Source organism: Clinocottus analis, unplaced genomic scaffold, assembly GCF_023055335.1.
Source record: "Clinocottus analis isolate CAN_PGR_092001 unplaced genomic scaffold, fCliAna1.0.p SCAF_17, whole genome shotgun sequence".
Lineage (NCBI taxonomy): Eukaryota > Metazoa > Chordata > Actinopteri > Perciformes > Cottidae > Clinocottus > Clinocottus analis.
The window spans coordinates 16384265-16395234 of NW_027175898.1; the positions used below are offsets into that span (position 1 = coordinate 16384265).

The window sequence follows — 10970 nt, forward strand, 5'->3', positions numbered from 1 at the left end:
ATCTGCTTTATTGTTATTAACAATAGAGGATTGCACAATGACACGCGAATAGAAATTGTATAAATGAGATGAAAAATTTGAATAGAATGAACATTTTTATTCAAATAAATATAGTAGTTGCATACTACAGGCAATTATCCTGTATGTACATAGGACAGAGGTTAAGTAAATGATACCTATATATCAAAAACTCTCTCTCTCTCTCTCTCTCTCTCTCTCTCTCTCTCGTGAGTCAGAGTCCCTCCCTGCTCGCTGCAACAACACCAAATCCATTAACCAAAATAAATTGCAGCATTGCAGAATCTGGATTATATTTTAAGATCCAAATGACTGCTTTTGTTTTTTTCTCCGCTTCAAAATTAAATCTTGTCGCTAAGCAACGCTGCAAAATTTGCCTCTCTTTCTCCCTCTCTCTCTCCGTCTGCGATTGTATTTTGTTGCCTGGTTACCCTGTCGATTAAGCATCCCATAAGGACGAATTAGAAGTAATCCATGAAGGCCAGATGACCTCATTCTTACAGACAGAGGGCGGCGGTCAACAGGTGTTGGGGGTCGAGCAGCAGAAGTGAGACGAGTCAAGGTCAGAGGAAAAAGCCTTGACCTCTGGACTCTCCTCAGACCTCCAGACTGAGCTCCCCCCTCTGCAAGTCTGCCAGTCGCTATGCATGATTTGCTCCGTGACTAATTTGGGGGTGGACGCTGGCAGGTTTATCTCAGGAAAAGAGAGAATCTGCAGAGGAAGACAAGGACACAGAGCGCAAAGGTGTGGGGAAAGAGGAAATTCGTTTACTTTTTCCATTTCCTCGTTGCAGCAAAAGTACCTCGATGTGCCCACCACCACCACAATGTCTCCAAAGGGCCTTTTAGGATGAGAAAACAACATAAAATGCATGCTCTGCATGTTTGTCTTGAACAATGGAGGCAAACTAATAGTGGGCCAAGCACAAAGCCTTGAGGTACTCCGTTTTAGTACATAAAATGAAACAACTGTGATCCCTTCAGGAAAGCAATACCTGTATATGATAGAACATGCAAGTGTTTTACCAGTCAGTTTATGCATATATTTATGAATATGATATCAGACAGCGGGCCTAGGTAGAAAATGGCCACTGCTAATGAGGAATACTGTGACGGATATAATTTCCGATCTATCAGCAGATTTGGATAATTAGTGGGCTGATGTGTGAATTTGTAATCTTTATGTTTCTAGTTTATTGTAGAAAGACCTTAAAATAGGGTTTATCATCCAACAAACCTTCACCAATGATTAAAACAGAGAAATATTGTCGTTATGTACGCGTTATTGTGCTATGATTTTACTGGTCTGGCCCACTTGACATCTAAATGGGCAGCATGTGGGCCATTAACTAAAATGAGTTTGACACCTCTGCCCCCACCTGCATCGCCACACAGTTGAGCTGTCACACAAAGCACTCCCAGCTGGCAGTGAGGAGGAGTGATGATGGATGAAGGATTGACTGAAAACAGAGCAGAGAGGGAGATGAATAAGGGAAAAAGACAGAGACACGCACCGAAAGTTGGTTTTGAGGAGAGTGTTCCTCGCGCATCGGCAGACATTCGATTCAGATCGAAGAGAATTAGAGGACGACAGATCCGGTGGCCTGGTTTGTTTTAGTGGAACCAGAGATGTTCGGGAAACTGGGACAGTGGGTGTTGTCAGAGGAGCTTCGTAGATTAAAATATAAAACGGCAACAAGACTTTACTTATGAATGAACCGCATACTAACACTAACGCAGTAAAGTTGGCCAACACGAGCTGGTTTTATGAGAACATGGGTGGATTCTCCTTTTTTATACCCAATATGTTGATGGGGGAGGTGAGGAAACCATGGAGATGTGATTGGAAAACAGTATACTTCAAAACAATAGAGCCCTTGTAAGGATATAGAGGAGTTATAATTAAGTGATGGTTACGTTACAGCTCACTGCTGGACTGAAAACAGTGCAGTGACACAGTCTAGATTCAAAACACTAAAGAAACCTTCGATACTGTGGACCACGCCCTGTTGGTACAGTAATTACCCCTCAGGTAGGGCTGAATGTGTCAAAGTCAATGAGCGTAGTTTAAACTGACTTACTAAACGGAGTACCTCAAGGCTCTGTGCTTGGCCCACTTTTAGTTTCTCTATTATTCAAGTCAAACATGCGTAGCATGCATGTTATGTTGTTTACTCATCCTAAAAGGACATTTGTAGACATGTTGGTTGTCGTTAAAGCTCAGAGGGAAGACAACATAAAGTCCTGGTTACAAATATCTTTGGCGACATATTTCTGGTGGAATTGTTTATCCATTGCCTGGGTTTGTATTATTGTGTGCTGCCCTGTAGTTCAAATAGGTTTTCTAACCTCAAATCTGGTAAACACCTGCAAGTTCTATCATTTGCTTTCCTAAAGGGATCATAGTTTAATTTTATGAACTAAAACGGAGTACCTCAAGGCTCTGTGCTTGGCCCACTTTTAGTTTCTCTATTATTCAAGTCAAACATGTGTAGCATGCATGTTATGTTGTTTTGTCAGCCTAAAAGGACATTTGTAGACATTGTGGTCGTTGTTAAAGCTCAGGGGGAAGACAACAGAATGTCCTGGCTACAAATATCGAGGTATTTGGTCTTCTATTTGTCGACATATTTCTGGCAAATAGGTTTTCTAACCTCACTGGGATTCAACCTGATAATACAAAATAATACACCACACCTCTACAACACAGAGACGGTATCTGCGTCTGTGCTTCTCAGGGTAGCAGAAAAGAAAACTGAAGCCAAACATAATTACAAACGTCCCAATTCCCTTTATCAGCTTTCATAACTCACTCACGCCGACCAGATCTGCAGCACGGTTTCCTTCCTGCATCACACACGACGTCCAGAAAAAGACCAGAGAGAGAGAGAGAGAGCGGCTGTCTCCGGGAAATGATAACAATAATTAGAAAACATTGCAGGGACTTGCTGTGTATCAGTGTGACGAAAAAACACACTCACGAGGAGCTCGGGGGGACAGATTGAGGAGAATCTATTCCTGTTTGCTTGAGTCAGAGAGGAGGAAAAGTTACAGGAACGAAAACACCATCTAATCTGTCTCGCGAGCTCCGGCTGTGCTTCCTGTGAAGCGCCTCGGGAGAACGCAAAAAAAAACAACAAAAAAAAAACGTGCAGCTGAAATAGTGGTGCAATAGAAGTGTTTATGGCGTTATTGAGCCGGACCGCACTCCGGGTCAATATCACATAACCTGCGCTTGATCGATCTAATCTGTTTGCACAGACACAGACAAGGAGAAAGCCAGCGGAGAGGCGGGGGAAAGCAAATTGAGACGCCTGCACTTCGGTTAGTGCACCACCTGACCTCGTCATCCTCTCAGCGCAATTAACAACAATCAGTGAAGCGAGCCGAGCGTCACGGTGCGTCAGCGGGGTTTGACAACATTACCTCTCGGGGGAGGCCGGATCGAGACCTCAACCTGGAAGCGATTGTGTGTGCGAATGACGTGAGGAAGTGCGTCGGTTTAACGAGCGAAAACAACAGAGAAACACTTGATTTGGACGGACATGACGTCACTGTTTGCATATTTTATTTCCACCTCTTTCGACACACGAATCAGACGTCACGCCGACGTCAGCTCATTGGACCACACGGCGCCTGAGTTACGACGACGTGGATGCTCGACACTTAAAACACACACACACACACACACACACACACACACACACACACACACACACACACACACACACACACACACACACACACACACACACACACACACACACACACACACACACACAGGGTTCATACACATTGACCAAAGGATTTCCATGACTTTTCACCAAATTTTCATGACTTTCAAGCACATTTTCATGACTTTATACCAAATGTTCATGATCAAACATTGTGTGAAATGTGTGTGTAAACAGTAAAAAGTGATAAAATGTAGTATTTAAACTAACAATGAGGATTCAAAGCATACAGTAAACCTTAAATGACTCAAATGAATGAGAGACAATAGTTTGATTAAAAGAATAAACATTTATATAGATGCCTGTATGGATGCTGCTGATATTTTGAGCCTCTTTCTTTTAAAAGCAGATTCATTATTTATAACTAAATGAACGTCATGAACACATGAATATAACACATTTACACCACTTTTGGGATATATTCTTTTTTTCAAGGTCTTTTTCAGACCTGGAAATAAATAAATAAACCATTTTTTAAATTGACATGACCTTTCCAGGCTTTCCATGACCGTACGAACCCTGACACACACACACACACACACACACACACACTTTGAAGTACTGGGACAAAAGCGTTGGGTGATTTCATCAGGAGGGTCAGTGCTAATGTGTGTGTTTCCATCCCGGGTCCCCGGAGTGGACCGACACCACGGCGGAGCCGGGCCGCTGCCCTCGCGAAGAAAATGAACAACATCTGGACGTGAGAGGCTTTCTACCCATTCCACCTCGCGGGGCCTTCAACGGGGTAGCAGGGGGACACACCCAGTGCGTCCATGAGGAAACATACATATTTCATACCATGCCATCATACGGCATAAAGGTCCGGTTCAGCTCGGCGTTTCGGCACCTCGCTGGACTCCCAAACAGCAAACAACACGATACACATGGAAAATGACCTCAACTTGCAGTAACGCAAGTCGAGAGGTAGCAGAGGTACACACACACACACACACACACATATACACACCCTTCTTTCAAGGGGTCACAGGTTTTGGGTAAGCTGTAAACACAAGCGACAGTGTGCCCACAGGTCAGTGACGGACACAAACACACACACACACACACGACCTTTAAACACACTAACACGTTTGGCACAACGCTTCATTAGTTCTCTGGTTCCACAGATCGGAAAAACTACTTTTCAAAATCAATTACAAATATATATAACGAGCGTGTCAGGAAATATTACACCCACTGACACGAGAGGGGACCGATACACAACGGCCGTCATTTTCATACAACGCGAAGAATTAAAACTTGTTTTAAAGGCTAAAATAATTGTGGCACTAAATCACTTTTTTAGAAAAAAAAGCACTTTTACAACTACACCATCTTCCCTATGGGGTTACTTTAACATGTTTCATTTAAACATATCACCACGTGTTGTAATGATTGTGTAACTGTTCTTTTACACGTCAGCCGACGTGATTTCCGCCGGGTGTCATACATCCCACATGTCTACTGAACCCCGTCCTGATTGGCCGCTGACGATGACTCCCTCGTGACGTCATTGGTTGGTTTGGGGCTCGGCGGCCATGTTTTCAAAGCCTCAACAGCCGCGTTAGCGCTCGCTACGGCGCCGCCAGCTCCGGCGCCGCCAGCTCCTGCGTTTGCTCTCTGAGACTCGACTCCACTGAGTTCAGAAGGTGGGGAAGTTGTTGTTTTTGTTGTTGTTGTTGTCTGGTTGGTCATTGCAGAGGTCGCTCCGTTGGTTTGTGCGCTCGCTGTTCGGCCGAGTGCGGATATCTCACCCGAATGTGACGTCAATTGCTCCTCAGAGAAGCAGTTGTTGTTGTTGTTGTTGTTGTTAATTGGCTGTGATGTCACAGAGGAATCTGGGTTTTTTTCAGTTGCGGCGATTGGATCCGAAGAAGTCCACAAGTCCTGGTCGAAGTCTGGGATTTGGTGGACGACGACGGGGACGGGATCGGCAACGGGATCGGCGACGCGGTCGCTCACGGTCGGACGATTGACGTTGGTTCTGATCGCCGATTGCCAGTTGTTGGAGCAGAGGACTGCCGGGATGCTGCAAAGGAGAACAAAAAGATAATAACATCTGGAATAACATCTGCTTTTATTATCGGCTCAGAGAACACTTGATACAAATCACCATTTTCTGCGGACAGCAATGCAGCTTATTGCTGTGTGAAAACTCACAATTCAAATTCAAATTCAAAGCTAAAACTGTTGAACATCAGTGAGAAATAATCCCTGTGAAGGTGTAAAAGTCCCGACGCTGACATCTTTTATGACGGCACCTTGCATAAAGAAAGGAGCACTTCAGTAGCACTTAAATGGCTCTTACTTAAAGCACTTCGTAGCTCGGCCTTCTTGAAGTAATTACACTTTCTTGATTCTCGTTGTTCCGGGTTCGTACCGGTGGTTGGATGCACTTACTGTGAGTCGCTTTGGATAAAAGCGTCAGCTGCATTAAATGTAAAAGAAACAGACGGAGGGCTGCGGAGCTGGTGACTAATAGCAAACTGTACAGCCTCTGCGGCTGAGTCACCGTCATGTGTGTACGCCAGCTAATAATACAGTTTGATGACGAGTGTGAATCACGGAGGCAAACTGCGGGCGGAGCGCGAGCTGCAGCTGCCACCAGGATTTGTTCGAGCTCAAGAAAACAACACTGAACATTGGCGGTGGCCCCCACAGACGATGAGCCGCGCCAGCTAGCGAGCTAGCGGGGAGCTAGCGCCCGAACTCTTGACTGACAGGCCATGTCATCCAGTCCAACCAATTACAATCAGCCGGTCGAGCGGCTGCCGAGGTTCTCTCGTTCTCTGCTGTTTGGTTGAGTGTTGTGTCGCTTTAGTTCATCTTCACGGTTTCTTTACAGCATCCGCACGCACATCACTGACTGCACCTCGGGGTTTAACGTTTCATTCTCGTTTGGTCTTTTTTCGGTTGAAGCAAAGTGTCTTTTGTTAAACTTTGACTCTTCTCTGGTGTGTAACGCTGCTCACACACCTGGACAGCTGCTGCTGAAGCTCCTGAGCCAGTTGGTGACACTGGTGGAAGTAACACGCCTGACCTTCCACGAAGTCAGTCAGGCTGCGCATGTGGTTGGTCTGGAACAAACACACACACAAGACACAAAAGATTTAAATATTCACATCGGTACATTGAAATTTAGAGGAGGTATTGAATGACAAACTGCAGTAAAATATGTATTAAATCAAATGTTTTTACTAAAGTAAACAATAGTTTTGCTTTATATTTCATTGTGTGTCTACAGTTCGTTCTCATGACAGTGTGTGTTTGTGTACACATACGTGTGTGTTGCCGATTCCTTCCACAACTTGTCTTGTGATTTCTGACTGTCGATCGAACAGACTCTGACAGATCCTCTGCTCCATCTCTGCCTACACACACACACACACACACACACACACACACACACACACACACACACACACACACACACAGACAGGGACACACATACACACATGCACACACACACCCAGACAGACACACACGTGCACAGAGACACACCCAAGCCCACACACAGAGACACACACGCAGACAGACACAGACAGAGACAAAAACACATAATTACGTCGAGCTTTATCGCAACAAAACTAATCCCAGAAGTCTGGATGAGTTTAACAATAGAAAGAAAATTGCTCCTGCAACTAACGGCGCAATAAGCAATTACAACTCTGGCAGCGTTGTCAGCGTTGTCTCTCTCTGCCGCAGCGCGACACATTTAAAACGTTGGGCTCAGATCCCGTGTGCATTCAAACAATAGAGAAGCTCTTACCTGAGCGATTTCCTGAGCCCACATCTGATTGGACGAGAGAGACAGAAGAGGACATGTGACTTACTCAGCGACCAATCGGCAACGTCTGCCACATTCACGTCCTCTAACGCCACTGACCTTCAGCCACTTGACCCGCAGGAAGCTGAACATGTAGGACACGTGGGACAAGTAGTCGTCTTCCAGCGGGTTGGCATTCAGGCTCTGACGAAGAGAAAGAAGGAAGAACTGAAGATGTTGAAGGAAAACTGATATTTATTCAAAAAGCCATGTTTTCAAAGTGATGAGTGAAGGTCAGACACCGTGACTCACTCTGCCCTCTCGCTCGGCCTCGTGCGCTTTCCTCACTCTGGTTTTAGCTATGTCCAAGTCCAAACGCTTATTTACCAACATCTTGCGCTCATCCTATGAACACACACACACACACACACACACACACTCTGTTAAAGCCATCTTAAGTATGCAAACAATGTATAAACTGAGCATTCACAACAGAACAAAGAAAGACATTCAAGAAGCAATTAGTGAGACTGTGACGCGCTGTGCCACGGTGACGGGTCTGTGTGTGTGTGTGTGTGTGTGTGTGTGTGTCACCTGCATGGCTCCATATTCCCCCTCGGTGAAGCTCCTCAGAGGGGTGAGAAAGTGGATGTTCGTGCTTTGGACGAACTTCCTCTCTGCCTCGCCGAGCTGCTTCTGAGCCTCTCCACAGCGCAGCAGAGCCGTTCCTGAACAGAAACACACTTTCACGTCGAGCAGACAGACGTTGTCCAGTCATACACATACATTGGGGTCCATCTGGACTGTAAATTACACTAGAAAAACACTACTGATACTGTATTTAAGTTAAAAAACGAGCGTAAGCCATCCACGACACTGTGTTTTTAGATTTTCTATGTCGGTCATGCCTCACCGTACGGTGTGTTGGACCCCATCTCCAGCCCAGCCTGCACCATTTGGTCTCCCAGAACCTCGTGTGCTCGAGGCCGAGGGGGGACGCTCCAATCCAGGTGCTCGTACAGGCGGTCCTCCATGCGCGCTCCTGCTCGGCAGAGATCACACCGCTATGTTCAGCTATGTTCACACCGCTATGTTCAGCTATGTTCAGTTCCAGGGTTTTCTTTAAAAATCCTCTGGAAATGTATTTTTGATATTTTTTAAGGAGATGCTACAGAGTGCTTCTTTCCTCTGGCCATCGCTGCGATGAGAAACTAATCAGACTTTGCACTTTTTTTGACTACTGCTGTCTTTAATTGTCTTTTGTCTTTCATATGTATCTTGTTTATTGTACATCGTGTGTTAGAGCAACGTGTAATCAGAGTCAAATTGAACTGATGAGCTGAATGTGAGTCCAAATTACTTTGTAATGTCTGACGGGAACACAATTAAATACCTCACAAAACATAATCGACCTAAAAGCGAGTGTCAGGATGCCGCAAACGACATTTTTTAGTCAAAGTATCCCATTAACCTGCTACTTAATAGGATGCCTAACCTCTTGCGTGTAATTGATACTGAACTCAACTCGGACAAGCATTGAAACCTGATATCTGATCAAACAATGTGAAACAAAAGCAGAAGGCAGCTGCGTACAAACCGCTGCTTCTGGACATTAACCCGTACACCTGAAAGGTAAACAAGAGATGATTCTGCGGCGAGACTAAAAGCCCTCGATCGATAAATAAATGTGATGTGCAAATAAATCCTCGATGCAGAATACACACACGAGAGCATTATTTCTGACATCCCAAACCTGACCATGACAAACCACAACCACTTCCATTAGCCGAAGGTAATTAGTGAGGCGAAAGAGTAGACATGCCTGATCATCTGAGCAGGATAATCGCAGAGAACGCAAACAGTGTACAATGTCTGTTGTGGGAGCGAACACACAGATGAGATACTGGTTCAAAGAGGTAAAGAGTCATCATTTAGTGGTTTTACAAGTCGACTCGGGTGCAATCTGTGTATTTATTAATATATTTTAAAGGTATCACACCTTTAATTAGCATGCATGAATCCTGTGAGGTCTTTTATTTCCAGTAAAACAGGCTTTCTGACAATATAAATCAGGGCTGTATGCCGAAAGGGGACATTGCATATTTGCAAGAGGACAATGCAGTGGATTTAATAACAAAGATGTAACAACGTGTGTTGTGAATCCATCTGGCAGATGGTGCTTTAACTGATGATTTTTAAATGTGTTTTATTCATTGCAAAAAAAAACTAAACCTTTTCTTTATCCATTCAGAATTGACAGTTAAAACCGTTAAGTAGCCGTATAACAGCGCACTCCCACTTCCGTCTTCGCCTTCAAAATAAAAGCACCTTCCATCTAAACAGGAAACCAAATACATTTTGCTTACAGCAGACAAAAACATGCAACACAAATAAACTTTAGAACACATTGAGTTACTTACAACGTAATACTACATAAATATAAAACAAAAAAATATTTATCTCACCTGAATTGGGTTGCAGTAAAACCTCAGTCTGGGAGATGATCTGGTCGGACCAGGTCTTGGTGGCGTCTGCCCGGGCGAAGAGCTCCTCCAGCCCGGGTTGCAGGTCCGTCTTCTCCGCATGGCCGAGACTCTCCTCCGTGTACTGGGACCCGGAACCACAGATTATTAACACGGTCCCTAATACTGTCCTTTTAGGCGGACACCATCGCCTCCCAGCAGTTCATATAAGCAGGTTATTTATTTACGTTTTTAGCTCGTGTACATTCTCACGTTTTTGTGTGTGTTTGTTTTGTTTACCTGAACAGCCCGGTTGATGAACTGACCGGCGTCAACCGCCAAACGTGTTAAATCCATGTCAGGCGGCAGCGTCCCAAGGTCGCGCGCCCCTGTCTGCCCTCGGTGGGTCGCGCGCGCGCCCCTCTCTGCCTGCCTTCGGTGGGTCGCGCGCCAGAAACGCTCGCGGTTAGAACTCTAGCACGCTACCCGTTGGCGGGCTATAAAAAGCCGGGAGACCAACGGCTGTCAGCCAGACAACTCATGGCCTCAAAACCTCAAACGGTTTAACCGCCAGACGGTTTACGGTCCGTGAGACGCCGAACAAGCAAGAAGAGCGCATGAAGGCGGATGGAGGACGACGCCTGCGCGCGTTTGTTAGCAGTTTATCCTCCAGACATACTGAGAGGGCTTTGCTCTCAGCGAGTCGGCTGCTTCACACACGGTCCTTCAGTAACGTCACGCCAACGAGAGTGGGCTCCTTTTTTACGTGACCGTTATCTCGGTCCTCCTTGTTGGGACTTTTAATTTGCGGTCGCTCAACAAAGACTGAATTATTTTTTAAATAAACGTTCGTTTAACAGCAAACTAGCTGTTTCGACGTTTGTGTGCGGCATTAAAACTGGGTGAAAAATAATGATAGTCTGATATAAAACCTCTCTAAAATCTTTATGGGCGAAGAACACTCTAGACATCCGGTTCGGAGTATCAGAATAA

The 10970-nt window shown here is 45.1% G+C and overlaps 1 protein-coding gene across 1 annotated transcript; it reads right to left on the reverse strand.

Annotated features, from left to right (window-relative positions):
• Positions 1–4058: 4058 nt before the first annotated feature.
• Positions 4059–10840, reverse strand: LOC137787317 (endophilin-B1-like). The gene is made up of 10 exons (XM_068579647.1): positions 10278–10840; positions 9981–10122; positions 8429–8557; positions 8110–8243; positions 7828–7920; positions 7636–7719; positions 7519–7542; positions 7031–7120; positions 6726–6826; positions 4059–5778 (listed from the first exon to the last, which is right to left on the reverse strand). Exons 1-10 carry the CDS (start codon positions 10332–10334, stop codon positions 5211–5213), a joined length of 1422 nt encoding a protein of 473 aa, XP_068435748.1. The 5' UTR covers positions 10335–10840; the 3' UTR covers positions 4059–5210.
• Positions 10841–10970: the final 130 nt, after the last annotated feature.